A 22,395-nucleotide genomic window follows, 5' to 3' on the forward strand; every position below is an offset into this window, starting at 1 on the left:
CTGTTCCCATAGTGGGAAACTATTTTCACGCACCTTCACACAAGTCGACTTTCAAACCTTTCCACACAAGTGGAGAAAAATTGGCAAACGTTTTCTACGCAAGTGGGAAAAGATTTTTATGCCTTATGCCACAGGTGGGAAAAGGTTTTCAACCTTTTCTCCAAGAGAAGAAAACCATTATCACACCTTTTTCACGCAAGCTGGAAAACAATCCCATGCCTTTCATGCCTTCCTGTTCACAATGTTCACTTTCAACCGCAATGTATTGTTAATCGACGAAGGGTTGAGTTTTAAAAAAATTGGGGACGGCCATTTCATAGTGTAAAAATGTCAGAGTTTTATCTGTCACAAATGAGTAAGTTTATACTGAAGCTGAAAATTGACAGACTTTAATACCAGCTTGTTTCGTTTCCATTTTCTCCATTAACCCCAACAGTCCCGAATGCTACAAAGCACTACCTAGTAGTAAAATGTAGCACTCAGCCCTGTCACTTGTAAGAGAACGTGACATTATTATTCTCTGAAGCCATAAAACACAATCGAGAAGACAATGTACCATTCAGTGCTGTGGCACTATGAATGCATGGTTTCATTGTTCTCTGTACGAGTAACAACGGAATAAACCTAGCCAGAAATAGTAATTTGTAGCGCTAGGTCCTTCAGGCTCAGAGTGTTACTTAGTATTTGGCAGTACTGAGTACTTTAAGCCAAACAACACCCGCTACTGTAGGGATTTTAATGGTCCATAGGGGGTTACGGTTAATCCAAAAATGTGTCTCTAGAGTTTGTTCTAAAAGCTTTCTCTTTCAGCATGACAGTTCTGTTCAGACTGTTCCCTATTCTAAAATCACACCTAAAAAATTACATGGTGGATGACCTACCTCCACATTGTTCCATCTGTTCGGAACTGTTGGCCGCTGCCGGTCATTGACAACCACCTTCCGCATGTCTTCAATGGACGGGTCACATGGTACCATATCGTAGTAAGGTAACCTGTACTCTTCATAGATACCTATGAAGGGGGTTGCAAAGCCATGTAAAGATCAACCAATGAAGCTACATGTACCCTGGGTGATGTATGATTCGGCAAAGCCATTTGCTCCGATTCCAACTGGTCAAACTGGTGCGTGCATTAAAGGTGGTGTACACCATTGGTAAAATCCCGAAAATAGGACTACCGTATAATCCTGATCTTACACAAAGAATGTACACAACAGTCTCAATCAGTCTATAAAATATTTCCACCCAGAATGCTGTAGTTTTTGAGAAAAACAAAGATTTTGTTCTCTTTTATTATGATGGTCGGCCGATCATCGTAATAGAGTTAATTTCACTTCGCACATCACATCCTTTAACAGGCGCCAAATTTCTTATATGTAGTGTTTGCAGATGTTGTGAGATTCCATTAATGAACGGATAAACCTAAAAGCAGCTAAAAATATACTGACATTCTTTCACCAAAAACACTGTGAACTGAAATTATAGAAACCTGAGTGGCATAAAGTAGAAAATGAATTGGATCAGTGTGAAGTTGAATTTTATTTAAGGAATAGGTTTTTAACGGAAAACTTTGCGAATCCAAAACCACCCCTAGATAATAATGGTATGATCCAATATGGCGGCTGTTTCAGAGCACAATGATTTCGTCAACAAAAAGTACAATTTCTACATGTTAATCCTCCCTTGTTTTAAGACATAATTCTTTCTTACTTATAATTATTAATGACTTGACTATGAATGGTGTTTTAGACTTTCATCGACGTGTGAACTGACATGAAAGTGTCATTATAAACACGATTGTGGGTGCACGTGTGTAATCGTATCGGCCTACGTGTATGTTACGGACACGAGTCGACTGCTGTGTTCCTGAATGAAGTTTTTCCATGAATCCGCAATGCTGGGAGGTGCATTACTCCAAGGTAAATTCACTGATTACTCCTGGCCAAGAAAACCGCTCCTTTATTAAGGGAATGAGAACCTGTCATGTTTGTTTCCCACCCTGACCCCACGGACGATGTTCGCTTGTACTACGAACGCCCTATAACCCATAAATTTTACGCAACATAAACTACAGGACCTTCAATTTAAGTGTTGAAAATGCCGCACTGTTTTTCTCGTTTTTTCATAAAGCACTTGACTCAATCATGAAACAAGTGAGTGGAATGTAAGTTGCAGTGAATATTACACACCGTAATCAGCCAATCTTGTGAAACTACGACAAAAAACCAATGGTGTACACCACCTTTAAGCAAATGACTCGATTTGAAGGAATCTGACAGTTGAAACACCAAGATCATGAATTAACCAAGGCAACAATTATGCTTGGTTGCACCAAGGCTCTTTACAACGTAACATAAACTTGATACCCAAGTAGTGCAACGAAACAACACTGGAACCTAACAACCACAAGAACTAAGGCACACACATGTAACACGTATGTCCTACGCAGGATGCTGAAAAACCGTTATTACATGCCATGCGTTTGATCATGGGATCTTCAAAACAAGTTTGGAATTGTATTTGACAGACTACATGTAGCTCATCTTTTCCGGTTACACGTATCCTGTTTTGATTTGGCACAGGATATCACAGATGAATAAATGGACTTATAGACACGTTTAAAAGCCTGGAATAAAAAAATAACTCTTTCTAAAACTGTTCTTTTGACAAGATCAGGTTACGTCACCCTTACCTTAACCACTTGATATCATACTGGAACTCACAAGTCATGTAAGCAATACCAACTTTACATACAATGCAATCTTATGTGCATCCGATTGTAATATCAACTGACTAACACTGCCTTACCTCCTATGGAGCACCGCCGCGCAATCTCCCAGAATACCAGGCCCAGTGAGTACACATCAGCTCGCTTGAAGGCCTCAAAGTGGTTGACATTGATGGTGTCATCTAGTACCTCCGGCGGCAGGTAGCGCTTGGTGCCAATGCGGTTGTTGGGGGCGATGTCCACCGTGTCACGCTCAGAGTCGTGCCGGACAGCCAGGCCTAGGTCGGCGATGGCGCACTGACCGTTGCGCTTGACCAGGATGTTCTTGCTCTTGAGGTCCCTGTGGGCTATAGCGGGCTTGCCTGTGGAACAAAACACCAAAATTCAAAGATGGTTCTCTGAACACTTTTTTGTCTGACTTGTTCAAATCTGTGTTAATGCGCATGGATTTGAGATGGAATAACGAAATCTGCAGCCATCCTCAAAAAGGTCTTTAAAATTGAGTGGGATGTACTGGAAAACTAGCATTACCTTACACGGGATTTAAGGAATCTGAAAGTCTAATTACCAAATGGAGGATTTTAGAGTCTTCGAATAGGTTGCTTCCGAAATGCCTCGGGAATAACATGTAATGTACTGCAGTATACTAATGTGAATGTCTAAAGGCCAATCCTGCAATATAAAAACTTAAATTTTCAAGACCATGCAATTACTTTATGGCAGTATCAGCTGGAACAACAGAAAATCACACAAACCTAATGCGCAAAATTTACGCGTGACCAACTCCCTACCTTTTGAATGAGTTTAGTTTTTTTGAAGGAGGTTACCATGTGGGCATCGGACCAACTGTGAGAGGGCGGGACGGGGGAGGGGCAAAAAAGTCAAGCAATCTGGAACAAGACTTGTAGCGGATAAATGCACCACGTCGTAGGTGCACATTTGGTCTAATTACATTTCTGGTACAAATGGTATTACTCGCAGCCCTGGAACATGAACAGATGATAGCAGGGGGCCGAGGGTACTGGACTGACCTTGCATTCCAACAATCTCCACATGAAGGTGTGCAAGACCGTTTGCTGTCGAGTACGCCAGCCGGATCATCCCAGCCGTGTCAAGAGTTGTCATATTCAGGTAGTCGAACAGGGAACCGTTCTCCATGTAGTCGGTAATCAACAACAGCTGCGTAACCATACCACTGTCTGCAGGTTTGGAACGAGACACAAAATACATAACAAATTTTTGTTTCAAATTTCAACTCATCTAAGTAAATATACAGAATTTAGTGTTGCTTGCAAAATCTTTTCTGCTGTTGCAATATTTTTTCCTTGGAGGCGTGAAAGCGACAGATTACACAAACCTTTGTTATCTGCAGCTATGAATCCGAGGATGTTCTCATGGCGCAGCATGACCGTTTGATAGATCTCTGCCTCGCGGAACCAGGATCGCTCCTCCCGAGAGGAGAAGATTTTGACCGCCACGTACTCGCCCCTCCAGCGGCCTTTGTAGACCTCACCGTAGCGACCCTTGCCAATGCAATCCACCAGTGTGATCTGTCGGGCAATGGTACGCTGCACCAGCAAAGGCAAGCCTGTCAAACGATTGCAAGTTAAACACAAGAGAAACGTTGATACTGGATATTCATTTGCTAGTCATTTCCACGTACAAACATTACTGCAATGCTGGCTACTCCTCGTTTGCCTTTGAATGACTATTATTTTCAAAAACAGTGTGTCTTCTACGTAGGCTGTTTCTATCTTTGTCATGTGCGTTCTTGCATTTTTGGCCTCTGTACATGTAGATGCAATTTTACCCTAACAGCGAACTGTTGGTTTTGGCTGAGTGGGGATACTTGGTCACATACTATGTATAAGGAATGGGAACACTGTGTACTCATCCCTTCAAGATCCAACAACTGCAGGGCTACACAAAATTGTCTTTGTTTTGGGGGGCTCGGATTTCTTTGTTTTATCTTTGACTTTTCTTAAAAAAGCAAGGTCACCAAACACACTGGAGCAATTTATTCGACTCCTTAAGTACAGGCACACACATACCAGCAGCGCTATTCACCAAAACCCAGCAGCAGGTACTAGGCAATATCGACCATATCCACTCAGTCAAAACCCGTCGCTGTTACTGCATGTGTACAGTACTCACCCTGCCATAACCCAACACTTTGTGTAGCAGGTCTCATATGTACACAGAACTCATCGCATCAAATTTCAACAACCTCTGTTGTTGTAAATTGATGGGATGGGGAACGTTAGGGTTAAGTATTCGCGATGATAATCTTCAGTTCACTTTGTGTTGCTTTTACAAGTCAAAACACCTGACCATTTGAAACTTCTACTGGTTGGAAATGTTGACGTACATGTAGAGATATGCCTGTCTCAAAGGTACTGTACCGCTATTGGTACAAGAAGTATTCCCTGGATATTCAGGTCTGGACAAACCAGTGATTTTCATTTACCAGTATTTGAATCTGGCTTGGTACATGAAAGTTTTACGCATTTAACTTTAAAACCTATACTTCGTGCTGCTTGGGAGTAAAAAAGGCGCAAAACAGACAAGGTTTAAAAAATACAGTTCTGAAAATATGTTTTGACATGTGGGTTTAACCTGATTTGCATTCAGCAAACTTGATCTTATAAAGCATGGGTTTTTGTAAAGAGATCAAATAGGCTTGAAATGATAACTGGGCCACTGGACTAATCCAACAAATTACAATGTGATCAGTGGTCTTCTCCTTCCTGGCAAATAGGAAGTCACTGATCTAGTACTTGTAGCTTTTCTCTCCATTCACGAGTACTGCCCCGTTCTTCAGATATTCATCGTAATTAAAAAAATGAGTTTTAGTACAGCAATTCTTAACTTCATTTTAATCATTTCAAGTATTGACAAGCATTTTACATGCATGGATCACACACTTTTTCCAAAAAAAACCCCAATCCAACAGAAACTGCAACTTTGTGAGTTATTTACATGTACTTACATGTATGTAGCTCTAATCAAGTCAATCTGCCAAGTCCAATATAATTTTTGAGCAACTACGGTACATTGTACATGTACATACATTGTATACGTGCACTGTGGGAGTGTATGGTATTGTACCCCAGGGGAGCTTGAGCCCTCCCCTCTTTCCGCCTCCTTCCCTAAGATAGAACAACTGGGTCAGGCAGTCACACTGTAGTGACAGAAATGGTGTCATTTTGGATTTAGGAGCTGACACTGATTTCAGTGAGCAAGGGCAAAAGCCGTGACTCGTAACCATGCGGCAATTATCCATGATCGGAATAGGGGACTGGCTCCATATACATGTATGAGTATGCCCCCTACATGTACTTATGAATCAGTTTCATGGGGCCAAAGAGTGGACAATGGAATCAAAGTTTATCCTGTCACTTCGGGGAGTCAGGCACAAATATGTAGGCAGACAACACAAATGCCACAGCCAAGAAACAGCCAAAATTGATGCATTATGACATCCCAGTGTAAGCCTTCCGCTGACATGAATGATGCAGCAACTGATCACTCTCTCTCGTAATTCACAGGAAGGAATGCACATTAGAGTTGCTGTTTTTTCTTCAGTGGAGAATGAATTTCAAAGTGGCACTGGTTTATGTTTTCTCATATGGGAGCATTCGTCATATTTTTGTTTGACACATTCGAGGTACAGTACACAAACTAAGCAAGGTTGGAAGACATCACACAGCAGAGGTAAAGCACATGAACGGGAAACGAAATTAAAGTCAGGCTTGGACATGTTGGACTAACAGTCTGCTTTTCACTACATGTACACTGTACCTCTGACCACCATAGTACAAAGCAACAATGCTCAAATGGACCAACATGACAGCACATGTAACCAATTTTTATTGGAGTGAGGAGTCTTTGTGCAGACTTCCAGAGCCCAAGCCCAAACTCTCTATCTTCTACCTGTTTACCACCGAGAGGTCACTGGAACCCTTCTCAAGAAAGCAGGACAGGCAGGAGTGACAAAAATTTGAAAAATTCAAAAGCAAAAGGCACCCAGAACTCACACAATCGATGACCACCGTATTGATACAAATACTGTGCCTACAACAAAGAAATTAGGTCCAAATCCTTTGTTCTTCATAGTTTCCATTCCTGACAACACAAGGCTCCAGTTATAACAAGGTGATTTGCAAAGTCTGAAGGACGTTTTATGAATGAGGTATGACTGTAATCAGAATTTTTGGGGGGTCACTTAATGTACCACTTTTTTTTTACAAATTTTGTAGTTGTTAACCGCAATACTCCCTTATCCTTCAGAATCGAGAAATCTCGGAGAATTTGACAAGACTGAGGAAGGCATAGCATACATGGGACTAATATGCTTCTTGGAAGCTTAAGTTCAAAGGAAGTGCCTTTGTTTCTTGTAGTGTGGAAATATTTCCAGGATTCAGAAAGGTCAGTAGACCCAAAAAATAGGGAGTCAGGGGTAACCAGAAGAGAAACTGCTGGCGCTCTGGTGCACCGGAAATTGTTTATCCCCAAAATGGCCTTGTCAAGCTCAGCACCGGTAATTAATTGGCCTCCACACCCTCAAGTTGACGAAAAGCGAGTGAGTGAGGTGGATGTGAATCAAAAGAACTCAATGGCATTTCAAATGATCAGGGCATCTCATGTAGTCACAAGGAAAGGGAGATTCAAGTCTTGTTCATGGAAGCTTGATTTAGAGTGACGCGCAATCGCTATGAGACAAGTCACACACTGTTAAATGAAACTTCCCTCAATACAGTGTGTTTTCACGGATTTGATACTTCAAAAAATAGTTCAGAAGTATTGTAAAGTATCTGAACTTCTTTAGAGCTTCTGGAAAACGTATCTCTTCTGTGGGCTGTAAAATTAAAAAAACTCACAAACAAAAGTTCTCTTTTACCTGAGCCCGAGCTGGACGTGGCCGTGTTGTGGAGGTCATTCAGTGTCCAGCCCATGGGGATGACCTGGCTGCCTTGTCCAGATATCAGCGGCACCTCCAGGCGCGTGATGGACTGGCGGGCCGACTTCTGCAGCAGGTACCAGCGTACCGCCATCAGGAAGAACGCCGCCAGGCAGATGATGGTAACTGGAATGGCTATGGCTAGCGACAGGTTGACCATGGATATTGGGCTGCTGTCCGGCTTGCTGTTAAAGTCTATCACAAATAGAAAGCACCACTACATCATTCTGTCACAGCGTAACTAAATCACAGTGCTAACAAGTCCAACATGAAAAGACAATAAAGTACCCGGCATCTGCGAAAAATAATCAAAATGACAAACTCAAATGATGAAACCCCCTCGAAAAAAGAGAAATGATTACATTCAGAAAAGATGTATTTTTCCCTCCCAAATCAACAATCTAAAAAATTAAACTTTTAACTCATTCCCGTCCAAATTGTATAAAATTTCCTGGAATGAGAGAGGCTCCATTTTTCAGTTTTTCTTTGTGTTTTGTCTCTCCTCCCTGTGCATATGCCTGCAAACTTATTGATCAGGGCACACAAAGACCTCTGCAAACTTGATACCTCGTGCATCAGTCAACCAATCCTTGTCCAGTGTACCCAAGTTCAGACCAAGAACACAGCCACTGCACTCTGTTCATTGGCGCGGCCAGAGCACACTGTAGCCACTGAGGTCTGACGCACGCGCACTACGAAGTTTAGTACCAGAGAGCCACACAGTGCACACAGCTCATTCAACATTACTCATTTGGATGCCAAGCCCGTAAACTAATGCCCAGCATCCGGTCCGTGCAGGAACAAGAGATGGTGTACTTTTACATGTACATGGCAGCGATGGTCCTTTGGTGGTGGACTTCACTGTGTACATATGCACAAGTTTATGTGCATTTGGCATGGGCTGCACTGAACATGTGCAATAAACCAGTCTGTGCGTGTGCGCCATGGCCAAGATGAAACAATTCCACCAATGTGCCTCTTTTCTGCCAATGATGGAGTATTTAAGTCAGGCATACAGTAGCCCATCACAACATGACCACTAAAGAATAACTTCATTTAAAGAGCAACTCAAAGGAAAACATGTTTTCTCTGATTTTATCTCTTCAAATAAATATGGAAGCATCCAAACCGAACGCGGTGTCGTTTGTCTTCAGAGCTATAACAACTATAACAAGATAAAAAGGGCTTTTTTTCTGTTCATGCCAAGATGCAAATTCTGAACATGCTGAATGTAGATTGTGTCATTCTGAGAAAACAGAGAAAATGAGGGGAACCCTGTGTATATTGGATAAACCCTCGTGCATGCCAAACAATGGCTACAAACAATGGCTACATGCGATGTTTGACATGCACAAGGATTTATCCACTATGAAAACAAGGTGAGGGTTCCCCTCGTTTTCTCTGTTTTCTTGGCATGAACAGAAAAAAAGCCCTTTTTAGCTTGTTATACTTGAGCTCTGAAGACGAATGACATCGTCCAATTCGATTTGGACACTGTCCTATTTTATTTGAACAGATAAAATCTGAGAAAACATTTTTTCCTTCGAGTTGCTCTTTAATCATGTTTTTCATTTCAGTACCCATATCTGAAAAAAAAGCTTCACTGACAAAGCCTTCACAATTTCCGGTCCCATATTGTGGAATCCAATACCTGCCCATATCAGAGCTCTGGAAACAACTTAAAACATATTGATTTGCAATCTAAATTTACATGTGCCTATATCATTGGTCATTGTTACCCTTAGCGCAATGATCTGGTGGTCAGACTTTGGCAAGTCTAGGGTTCTCTCAGGTTTCCACACCAAGCGCTTTCTCACAAACCTCGAGTGTTCCTACTCGCTCAACACAGTCCCAACATTATATTTGAATTGTTGTATTTTCTCCGTAAAGTCACCCAGTGCTTGTTCATGGTCGTTATCATAAATTAACTGTATCCTCATTAATATTAGTCTGCAACAACGTGTTTTAGTTCATTAGTTTGTACCAGACATGAGCGTACTTTTGTACACCTACACAACATACTTTGCCATGACGTACATGACGATCTGCCTCTCTCCAGCAAGAATTTGATCTGTCAGAACGTAACTTTTGTCCTAAACTTTTTGCGATGCTTCATTCGTTTGTCCCTTGTTATGCACAGTTTTGGCCTGTTCGCATTGAAAGATTTACCTCATAGTACATGCGAGCCAAGCGTGGGCTCCAAGTCGGGTCAAAAACTCGTCATACAGAGGATTTTATTTGTCGCATTGTCTTGAAAGTTTTGTGGAAAGTTTGGTCATGTGACTTGTATACATGCATGAAGCGTAACAACTGTTTCATGTTTGGACTTAACGACTATTACATGTCTTTGAACTGTTTCACTGTGTGGTCTTTACATAGCTGAACTCTGTAGACAGAGCACGTTGCACAGTGCCCTTTATCCCTTTGCACTTCTTGCTTATCCCTTTGCCTACTGTCTCTGCCATTCGAATAACGTAAGTTGTATCAATATCATTATCATCTCAGAACTTTCGTTCTTGCAATTATCACAGCATAAGCTTTTTCATTACTGGTCAACCAAAATCAATATTGGGAAAGTCCTAAATTTTGATTTCTCAACTTGATTTCAAATAGAAATAAATCAACTCTAATATACAGCAAGAATAATTCCTCGTGCCAATTCTTGATCTTGAGTGGGAGTATCTTGATTACCGTAAAAATCAATCCCTAACTTAAAACTTAGGTGTAACCACCACCGTAGGCTATCACCACCCCACGTATGAATGTGACATTATCATTATTAAAAAACCATCTGTTAAAAGAGTCTGAACAAAAGACACTCACATTCGCAGCGGCGAAGACAGGAACCCTTGCTGTAGAATTTGTTGTCATTCCCACCGCAACCACTATACACAAATTGCCGGCAGTCATTCAGGCTGATATTGTAGTACCACACGAAAGCTTCCATGGTACAGTCCCCATAATCTGGCTTCAAGTTGCACAATTCTGAACACATAAACAGACATACACCCATTAGAGACAGAATCTCTAACACTCTCTCCAACGCACTGAAACCCAGCACTGCACTTGCCACAAAGTAGACCATTAAACCTCGGGTTATGTAACAGTGGTTAGGTTCAACAGACCGAGCTATATTAAATTATGAAAACGCTACCTTTTCATCCTCCGTTCGGAGACATTTTAAATCCACGTACATGCTTGTACAACACTTGAAATAGGCTAAAATGAATATCGAGTTACGTACTCTGCAATGCGTATCAGGTACCAATAAAATCGGATTAAAAATAGCATGGCAACATTATCCGCAGCGCATACACGCACAGGCTTCCATTGTTTATACAGAGCAAAATTAAACGCTCATTTACTGTTTGTGCATGGGCTTTGTTGATGCATCCTTTTAGAATACAAACACACATATATGCAAATAGCCATACAAAAACCGTACAAAATTTCCAGTTTTTATAGGTTTCTGCCCAAACATGGATGCGCCCAGCAGGCATCATTTTGGACATGAGTCGGCTCCTTAGTGTTTAATAGCTCTTTGGTTCTGCCACAATGAACCCTTTAACATTGTGCACCGCAAAGCACTGGATTTCGGCCAATTTGGGGTGGCTATGCGCTCCAAGCCGAACAAAAGAGGGCGTGTCTCTCAATGAAATAGACAGTGCTTTTTGTACAAACTCACCGTGTAGGCGCGCAAGTTTGTGTGCGTTTGACGCAGAGCACGCTGAGTACATGCAACAAATTTAGTCCGAAACATACGGTCTTTGCACAGAACCCGGTTGTAACCAACTGGCTTTCTTTCACCGAGTTGGGGACGCACTTCAGCTAATGGCAGATAGGAGAGGTCCGCTATGGTGCCAACAAACAAACAAAGGTTAAACTCTTTGGGGGAGAGTTCGGGGTCCCTTTACCCAAGCACCTACCGTACCAATACACGCACTGTTCTCACCTGTAGGCTGGGAGGTAGGTAAGGGCAGTAGCTGCATGTCTTTGATCAGCTCCCGATTGCAGTAATCTTGCTCCACGCAACACTTGGACATGTAGTAGGGGCTGGGCTCGGGGTTCTGACAGGGGAAACGCCTCTCTGGTGGCCCCTTAGGGTCCTCCTCACACATCAGCAAGGAAACCTCTTGCTGACAGGTTAAAAAAAAAATTTATCATCAGCATCATGAATCATACCGGTACGCTTTGCTAAGTCTGCTTTCAAGATTTTGCCACCTCTAGTGGCCTATTATCTCATACATTGTTAGTACCTCTATTTTGCCACGAGGTGGAAATAATGAAACTGAACAATTGTAAGAAAAACGACAAGGATTTCACGGTATACCTCGTCACTGAAATGATGACCTGTCAGATGCAATAAAATTAACTAAAGTAGACTAAAGATAATTATTCCTTTGGAAATGTTTTAAATGAATAAATACTGGATTCATGCTTTGAAAAGAAATCCCAAAATCAAAACGCATGGCAAATTGTAAATGTTAAGGATGTGCACCAACTTAAAAGGGAAGTTGAATATCTTTTCACGCCTATAACAGGAAAACAAAGTGGCAAAAATATGTAAGACTTGAAGATTTTCATGGTGAAAGAAACTAGACGAGTGAAACGATTGCGGTGACACCGTGTATCAATCTCTTTCTGGAGCACATGTACGATTGGTTCTCAGAAGAACTAGGGAATAACTTGATGTTTCGAATCGTGTACTCTGTCCGTTTGTTTGCAAAAACATACAAAAGAGTTTCCCTAGCCCTTTGTGCGATTTGAGCCCAAGGGTCCCTTTGAAAATGGCTGAATATTACATAATACTGGCAGGTACTGAATAATAAAATTTTCAAAGATTTGATTCGGCAACAAAGAAAATACTTGCTCTTCACCGCCAAAGCAGTATCAAAAATTGTTATACCTCCATCGTGAATACTGTATTTTTACGGGCCTAGAGCAATCACGTGACCAGTAGCTAAAAACGAATATCTGTGCACGTCACATCTTGATATTACTGACTAGTCCCTGCACCACAGTCCAAGCCACAATGCAGGAGCCACAAACCAGACTTTTCTGTTCACTGGTACCTGTGCTACATGTCCTTTCACCACAGCTACAGTTGACGATTGAACCAGCATACAATCAGCTGATAGAATGCTTTGTTGACTTTGTAATATAGTTATTCTACGTGTACATCCAATAATTGAAGTCTGTTTCTTCCTGTATGGTTAGTTCCCTAATTTGATGTCTGCTGAGCTTGACAAGACATATTCTCTTTAAAAAAAATTGCTCTTTATGATGTACAGATATTGCTTTCAAGCAAGGCCTGTGCGACAAAATGCTGCACAAAGTCTGTACACATCGTATGGACCAAGGCACTAAAATCTGAAATGCTTTCAGAGACAAACATATTGCTCAACTAAACGAAGGGGTGAAACAAAACAATTACTGACTACTGTGATGTGGGGTATGATGCTCTCTAATACCCCCAGGGATGCATTTCCTCATGAGCGCCTCAGGCATTGAAACACGACATGTATATCCCCACATCACAGCAGTCAGTAACTGTTAGGCACTGCATAATTGGTGGAGTCTGAAGGTGTGTGATTAAATATCCATAGTTTGGCACACACTGGTGGACTAGTACTCGGTCACATCTCTTTAGCTACAGATCACTGGCAATCATAACTCAAAACATTAATCCCTCATGAATAATAGTAAAAGCAGAAACACGGAGATGTGGACGTGAAGATCTACGCTTGCATATACATGTACATGGGCCTCTTGTTTCACATGGCTCTAGATCTCGATTGGCGATTCCAAAGCTGGTTTGCACTATCCATTAGGTTGGTTCTGGTATCAGTAAACCAACGTCTGATCACTGATTGATCGCGATCTGGATCTACATGAAACAAGCCACTAGTGCACAGAGCGTTTTGTTTCTGAAGTCATTAACTCTCTATGCTACCGGTACATACATGTACACGTATACATGTAAATGTACATGTATATGTCGTGCTTGTACATCTGCTTTAACCCTAACCACCTGAGAAACTGATTTGGATGGAAGAACCATATACAAAATATTACAGAGTATATCGCGTTGGCCGTGTACAGTAACATCACCCTGTAAAGTTCTACTTTATTTGTGCATGTACATTGTGCCAACCAACTAGAGCACTGGATACTACAGTTTACTACAAAGACTAAATTGCAGCTCTACATGTACTGGAGATCAGGGTTAGGCTGAATCTTCATTCCTTTTTCAGTCAGCTTAAAAACAAAAAGGAATGTATACATAGACTGGATAAAGAATCCAAAAAGGTGACGAACCAAGAGGTTAGAAAACAAGAGATTCCTCCAAGGTATCAAGCCAATGTATACATGTACATGTAACATGCTCGTTATGGCATACTGGGCTCTGACTTGCTAAATCCAAGAAAACAACACTTCCGGATCCTTTGAAATTGGTCAATTCTGAAAGAAACTGCAGGATGAATCTCAAAAGGCCTGATTATTTTGAACCATCTCACAGCCAAAGGGCCGAGGGGAGATGGATTCTGCTCCCTCGTGACCTCAGCTGTCACAGTTTTGTAAACTTAGCATGCATGTACCGGTACATGTACACGGTACATGTACAGTACACACACTTATTATCAGTACCAATGTCAGGTTTCAATTCAATATCACATAGTTTTGATGTTATGATCATTTGAAGTTCATGACCTCAAATGTGTCAGTCCGTGTGCATTGAGCTCACAATGGAAAAGGTACAGATTTTTGACTGACCTGTCATGGAAAAATGCATGTTGTACAAAAGCAGTATGTCTGACTGTCACAAAATTGGTGCCAAAATGAGCACAAAATTGTATTAAACTAAAATGGCAAAGCCGCCATGGCTCGCTGCTTGCTATGAATTTGAATTTCTTTCTTGTAATAACAGGAAGGAGACATCCAAGTTATATAAATATGGTTACTAAATCAAACAAATACTACTGACAAGGTTGGCTGACATACGACTGAAATACAGATGTGCAAGCTATTTTATCGAACTTAGCACTACAATTCATTGTACTCTAGTCAGCGCTGTCTGTCATTTAAAAGTAAATCAACAAAGACCACCACCAAGGGAGATACAGGTACAAAGGCTTCACAGTTCTTTACAGGAGAGAGGAATGCCTATAGAAAGTGGGTCCAGCTAGTACAGTCAGACAAAACCTGGATGATTATATAAGCAGTGCATTTGTGAGTTTGACGGATGGTGCATAATGAAAATTCCTCTAAAGTACCAGGAACACGTACAGCTCTGCACTTTGTAACCAACCCCCATCATCCTATGTACCTTGTCCCTATGATCCTCCTCCTACAGGTACCCCTCCCCTAACAAACATCCTAACCTGTCACTTGGAATCCCCCCCATCCCTTACATTTTTCCCACATACTGTACATGTACATTTGTATGTGTCTGAACACTGTCTATACATACATACATACATGTACATTACAGGAGTGCTCAGTACATATGTACTGTAGGAAAAGTACTACTGGGCAAGTATACAAAACAACTCAAAACTTTAACATTCAACTTTTATAATTTTTTTCATAAAATTCATAAGTTTCTAAGCCATATGAGACTATTTAAATACTGATGGCATTCCAAGAAGCAAAAAAACAAGCACTCAGTGGCACATTTTAATACCTGTGGACCTGCAAGGAAAAACTTTAACATTTGAAGGCGGACGGCACAACTCAAAACTTTGACATTCAACTTTTATAATTTTTTTCATTAATTCATAAGTTTCTAAGCATTAATGCCATATGAAACTATTTAAATACTGATGGAATTTTGAGAAGAAGCAAACAAGCACTCAATGGCACATTTAAACACCTACAGACCTGCAAGGAAAAAACTTTAGCATTTGCGGGTGGACGGCCGGATGCCCCGACGGATGGACAGAAGACAGAAATCGGTATTACATAGGCTCGCACTTGCTTCGCAGCTGGCCATAAACCCCTTAGGCTTTGCACATGAAAAACTGCCACTGTAAAAATATTGCAGAAAATGTTTGCACCCCATCTCTGTAGTAAAGAAGATAGAGCCAAGCCACTTCATGTGCCACGACAGCTGTCAGAGTACACAGTACAATCTACGGGGAGTCAGAATACCACAGGGACAGTCTCTCCATTTGTAAGTTGTAGGAATCAGGGACTCACTAACCTGCTGTTCATTCCGCATCTTCATAGCAATGCACAGGGCATCTGGGTTTTGTAGGACACAGGTGTTGTTAGTCTCAAGGCATGGTTTGTCGTTACATGCACACTTTCGGCCCACTATGTCAGTAGAGCTGTCAATTGCTGCCAAAAAAAAAAAGACAGAGTATGTGAACACGGAAGCACCAGAACATGCAATACAGTGATTTCAACATTCAGACCTCTGTCTGATCAATTTTCCCAACCATGAAACATCATTTGAGGGATGGATAATGGTTCTGAACAGTCCTGCAACACTAGATTGGGAAGTTCTTGAGCTGGTGGTGTACTTGTCACTGTTACAAAAGAATAACTAATTGGCGAAGAGCGGTATCAAGACAAACTCAAGATAAACAAAATGGGGGGGGGCCCTGGATAGAATCTTAGGAACGACCGTCCAAGGTCAATTCAATTTTAAGTGAAAATAAAACCAGACATTTTGTCTCCAATATTGATGTACGTACATGTCAGAAACAATACTCCCCATCCAAACTGGAACATGAAATTCAAATGGGTCCACCAGACTGCTAGAAAATGGAGCTGCTGTCGCAGGTTATGTTTCACTCTGCTCCACATTCAAATGAACTCACCTGCTGTCCCTGTGTCACTTAAATCATCACATGCAATAAATCCAAATGGTAAGGATAACTCCATAAGGTGACAGACTGAATGTTCTATTCCATGAGGTGAATGTGAATCATTCATTTTTTTGTTTCGCAAATCCTCTGTGTACGAGTAGCTGCTGTTACTTTCTCAACTCGGTGTACAAAAAGGTACTCGTAAAACAGTGATTAAAGTTTTCACATTCCAAGCCCTGACTGAAATTGTGTCTGTTTGATCTGGCCACAAGTGTGCCTTCCCCGCACTTGATACAGTGTTTTTCACCTGTGTTGGGACTGTTCCTAGCAGGCCTGCACACTACAACAGAATATTTATTGGGTATATTTCAATGTCACACCAGGCCTCGAAATAGTACTAGCCCGGCGTACAAATTCTAGCGAAAAATGCTCTAGGCTACCTAAACTTGGTTCCTCGGTTGCCCGGTGGGCTAGTGAAAAATTCAGAATAAGCCTACCTGTTAAAGCTTAGATCAAAATATATAATGTTCTTCGTGATAATAAATACAACATCACAAAAACTGAGCTGTTGTAGATGTGTTTTTACTTGTGTTTTTGAAACATGATGGTCGCGCGACAGGGCGATAAGCCACCGTAAACACCATGAACAGAGTAGACTGGTGGGTTGTAGTACTGGTACAGAGTAGCACATGGTACGGCATGATACCGCATGTGCGCACTATTCTCTTTCACTGTTAAGGCCACTTCTGCTTCTGACTACATGCCTCTTGAAAATAGTATCGGTAGGTCAGAATTTTGGTTAGTCAATTTTTTGTACTGATGTAATAGCCTGAATGGGGATGAAAGCTTTCAAATATTGTCTCAAACAGTGATAAAAACATGTCTTGATATATGTATATGTAAAATTTCTGAAGTTGACAGATCACAAGAATTATGGAACAATCACACAATGTTAGTCAGGTAATCACGACGGCAAACTGGACAGCAATGCTCGTGTATCGCGTGGTAAGCGTACATGATGCATGCAGACAGGCAATAAACCACGTGCTATGGCAGGAACATGTGAGCACAGAAAATAAATAAACAAGAGACCAAGTTCTATGAATTAACTTGAAGAAATCCTCTTGCAACATTGTTTTTTCGACCTGCAGCTGTATGGATGCATGCGTGTATGACATCAATGTAGTTTTAATCGACTCGCGACCAGGACGTAAAAACTGATTAGCACTCTTCCATCTCACGTTCTTTTGCATGGGCGCGGCGTGGTGGGAACCAACGCAGCTTTACTTTCATGCGTTGAGCTTTGCGCGCACAAAATTTCACTACGGCGACAGCGAAACACGAGTGGAACTTGTGAAAATGACAGAAGTTTCTTTTCAACAACTGCAAATGAAGTAGGAAAACATATAAAAACAAGCATTTTAACATGAGAGAGGGTTATTGAAAGGTGTTTTGTGAAGGCAGGAAAGACATCAGCATTAAATTTTTTTTTAATTTTGTAAATTTGTTTTTCTAACCTGCCGATAAAAATGTTAGGGTCGTGCCGAAAAGTTAGGGTCGGTCGGGAAACCTAAAACAGAAGTTTTTTTGGGGGGGGGCCTTATCAATTTTTCTGACCTTTACTGACCACAGCTTGCTATACTGGACATTGCAGGAGTCCTTGAAAGCGTTTGATACGAAGTATACACAAAGCCGTGTGCAAACAGCACTCTCTTCTGATTGGAAAAAGTTTTTTCTCGTTCACCGCGCACGTGCGGAGGTCAGAAAGTAAGCAAAAAGTAGCATTTTTTGCCAAACGTAAGCAACCCAAATGAGAGGAAAGATGGAGCAAAGAGATGATTTTGATCCCGGCTCTGTGACCAGTGACTCAAGTAACAGACATGCCTCTTTATTTATTTATACCATCAGCCTTTTATTTTCCGAAAAGTCAAATTCTGCATTGGTCAGCTGATAACAAATTTGGGGTTTTCAACATTTTTTTATATACAGGCTAGTAAAATATCCATTGAACTAGCCCAGTGGGCTAGCCAGGAAAAAAAGTTAGTGCAAGGCCTGCACACTGTTAAATATACCAAATAAGCCAATAACTTGACCAATCAGTCAGATGACAAATTCATTCAGGTGTTGTACATGGACAGACCAATACATTGAAGAAACTGTTCTGAGGTGTTGCACATGTACATGTACACACATGCATCTACTGCCAAACAGTCCATGTCAAGGCTGGTCAGGGCTTTTGACAATAAGCTGATGCTGAAAGATCCATATGTGCATGTACAGCATGTATGGAACATGTACATGTATCCTTGAGAGTAAATTAGAATCATGTTACTGGTACATGCATGCACTTGTTATACCTACAGTGCCGCAAATGGTGCATGGGACCAACTGTCAGCTGCACTGGTCAAACCTGTGTCAGGTCCCTGTCAATGGAATATGTCTCACTTCTTGTACACACTAGTACAAGTACACATAAATCAGTAATGCAACTGATGTGGACTATGCACATACATGCTTTTCAATTTCTACCATCGATGACGTAAACACAGTTCAGTAGAGTCCAGAAAGAGGAACAAGAAAAGGGTACGTGAACATACCAGTAGTCTAGAGTGTGCGATAGGCCTACCGGGACAGCATACCATTCATGTACCTCAAGTGTTAAGTCAAGTGAATATGCATGTTCCTGCAGCACTAGTCTAAGTGGAATGTAAATGGGTGCACGTACAGTGTACAACGTACCAGTACATGTACGATACATGTAAATTTTATGTACTGTACATGTACGTGCATGTAGGTACTGATACATGGACAGTACATCAAGTGAGATTTCTGAAACTCCACGTTCTTTGAATATGGAGGTGAAATAAAATGAAACAAACGGTGACATACATACATGTACATGAATTTATGTAAATTATACCACATACATGTATACCAATAGGTGCTATCATAAATTTTATGCACTAGAACGAGCATGGAGTTTCATGGCTACAATGTACACATACTGGTATACGGTACTTTAAGATTGAGCTTCAGAACAAGTGCACTGTAAACATAACAGTACCCACTACATGCTCATTCAAAAACTTGGTTACTTCATGCACCGGTACAACACCACCATACACACCTAACACCAAATTAAAATATTATAATGCCTAAATCTTCTACAATAAATGAAATACAGTGAAAACCTACATGCATCATATTTCCCTCTTCACAGTTTACACAAATGTACACATGTACCTGGTACAATAAAGTTCATAAGCAAATAACACCTACCGGTATGTTCGTGTGAAGTACAAGTCTAGGAACCGGTAGGCATACATGTAAATGTACACATTTAATATCCGAGAACATGTACTGTATTTATAGACCAACAGACCATTTAATTATGTACATGTATGTAAATGATGCACATGTACCGGTACATGTATGTACATGGAACATTGGCAAATGCAATAAAATTTTACACTACACTAGATAAAAACTACCTGTATTTGTAGAACATACATGACATGGACTACATGTGTGTATACATGTACATGTATCGGTATCTTGTTGGATTAGCACCAGACACAAGCTTGCTGATGAGCACATACATCTACATGTACATGTACCTGCCACGTGTCAAGGCCAGTGTTTGAGCAAGGGGTGAGGCAGAAATGGGAAAATCACAAAACAAGCAAAATATTTCTGATGTAGTTTGAGGCATTCGGCAAACTTCCCACTCAGTGACATACAAGTACTATGCTACACAGTACATGTATTTTATACGATATATTTGCATAAAGCTCTGCCATCTGATTGGTTGATCATTGATCACATGTCAGTGAGTTACCAATGGTACTCATTGAATAGAACTTCATTTCACTTGACTAGTTCCCATCCGGTACATGTACATGTACACAGGGACAGAAACTAGCCTAATATTACACAGTTCTACCACCAGTGGGTAGTGGTAGTGTTTCCGACACAAAGCTGATTTGCAAAATGGCGAATGTTACATGTAACATGTACGTACTTGTCCTCCTAACAAAAGAGGTACATGTATTGAATAAAACAAATTCTGAATGGTTCACATTTGCGAAATGGTAAAAATAATTTCATTCAGTTACAGGCGATATGTTCCACTCCACTCGGCTTCGCCTCATGGAATCAAAAATTTCCTCTGTCATCTCTTACCACTGCACTCAAAAACACTCATTACCTGGTGTCTGTACATGTATGTAGCAGGAATGAAATCAGAATAAGAACTTTGGCATTGCCGGCCGCTGCTCTGCTGTACTTCAGGATTACATGTCCAGCTACATGTTCTGTCAATGTCCAGCACTGAAACCCCAATTCCTTACCTTAAATGTACAATGTAATTCACTTTTACGTATACATGTGCAATGTACCCATGGTCACCATGTACAAGTACAATGCAGTAATTTTTGTGATATATATGTACATGTACTACTCTACCAAACATGTTAGACTGATTGTACTGTTTGAGTCATTTAGCTCATTTGACAAAGTACATGTTCATTTTGTTTTCGACCAAGTGGTGGCAGCATTTCCACTGGACCACACTGACCAAGGTGGACAATCTAGTGCCAGGCGGGAGGGGGGGGAAGAGGGAGTGCACAGGCCTCAAGCAGGGAGGAGAGCCGTGATGCCACTGACCCAGTCATAAAAAAAAAACTCAACTGGCTGGAGAAGTACAGGGCCAGATTTTTCTCTGTGGTCACTCTGCTGTGACATAACATGGCAAAACAACGCTGAACACAGGTGGGTCAGATCAACTCTTGCAAAGGTGTCTACCATAGTAATTGCAAAGCTGACAGAGAATGGTAAAATGCAGCTTTGCAGCCGACCAAGAGACCAAGGATGAATTCACATCTTGCAATTTTGCCATGCAGCTTCACAGTACGGTGCATGAATGGTACAATACCATACACTGTAGAAAAGGAGATGAATCAGAACAAAAGGCATGTGTGCCGGGGAGATCCGACGCACTTCAGTGAGGTTGTAGACCCTTTTCCTGATAATGTTCATTAAATTGGTAGCCTCTTCACACTACACAAATTGCAGGATGGACGCAGGGCTGAGGCAGGGTTTTATAAAAAGGCAGCAGTTTACCCTTGAAAAATTTCAACCCTGCGCCAACTGCACCAAAATCCAATCTTCAATCCAGGAGGGTCACACGGTACATCTATGTTCAACCGGGGTTTAGTTCAAGTAACCCGGTTGAGAAGTTGTAGTGCAAAAAGGCCTCAAGCAAGATTTTGTGGTAGTATACCCTTTTTTCCATTCACAGGGGCACTGTCTGAGAAGCGGGGCATTTAAAAAAAAAAACATTCTGGCTGTAATGCCCTACACAGAAAAAAAATGTGCATCAGAGCATCTGGATGATGCCACTTACCACAAGAAGGTCTATCTACATATTACAAAAAAATATGCCTATAACACTTTTTGTAATCATTTTTCTCTTAAAAAAAAAGAGTTTTAAAAATTCAGGTATCATTTTGGGAATATACTGGGTACCATACTCAAAACACAAAAGGTCAGAGTGCTCATTTAAAACCTTGTGGAGCACACTGACAATCTTGACACCTGCAGACACTTAAGTTTGAGATAAGCCCACAACTTGGTGTCCAGAGAGCACGCTATTCAAACATCGCAGACAACTAAACAAAAAGTTATACCTGTATGTAAGTGTGAACATTCTTTGCAAACAAAATTCCCAAACCGTATCATACCGCACATGTACAGGTACATGTCATTCTAAAAAGCACTGTCAGAGTTATCTAAAATAAGCATAATTTTAACTTTAAAGCAAATGCTTTCCAAATGTATTACACAATAACTCTCTAAACTTCAATGTCAATTGGTTACATGCACTGCTCATGTAC

The 22,395-nt window shown here is 41.0% G+C and overlaps 1 protein-coding gene across 4 annotated transcripts in view; it reads right to left on the bottom strand.

The window, feature by feature from the left end:
- Positions 1 to 22,395, bottom strand: part of LOC110989541 (TGF-beta receptor type-1-like) — a 53,440-nt gene that overhangs the window by 13,830 nt on the left and 17,215 nt on the right. For all 4 annotated transcript variants that reach the window (XM_087135038.1, XM_087135037.1, XM_087135036.1 and 1 more), the window contains 8 exons: positions 15,892 to 16,028; positions 11,641 to 11,824; positions 10,512 to 10,673; positions 7,629 to 7,883; positions 4,086 to 4,316; positions 3,760 to 3,927; positions 2,809 to 3,090; positions 882 to 1,012 (listed from right to left, as the gene is read on the bottom strand). In XM_087135038.1, the coding sequence (XP_086991164.1) occupies positions 882 to 1,012; positions 2,809 to 3,090; positions 3,760 to 3,927; positions 4,086 to 4,316; positions 7,629 to 7,883; positions 10,512 to 10,673; positions 11,641 to 11,824; positions 15,892 to 16,028 (1,550 nt within the window). The remainder of the gene's footprint in view (positions 1 to 881; positions 1,013 to 2,808; positions 3,091 to 3,759; positions 3,928 to 4,085; positions 4,317 to 7,628; positions 7,884 to 10,511; positions 10,674 to 11,640; positions 11,825 to 15,891; positions 16,029 to 22,395) is intronic.

Source organism: Acanthaster planci, linkage group LG03 (genome assembly GCF_054643075.1).
Source record: "Acanthaster planci isolate LZ-2023a linkage group LG03, COTS_SCS, whole genome shotgun sequence".
Lineage (NCBI taxonomy): Eukaryota > Metazoa > Echinodermata > Asteroidea > Valvatida > Acanthasteridae > Acanthaster > Acanthaster planci.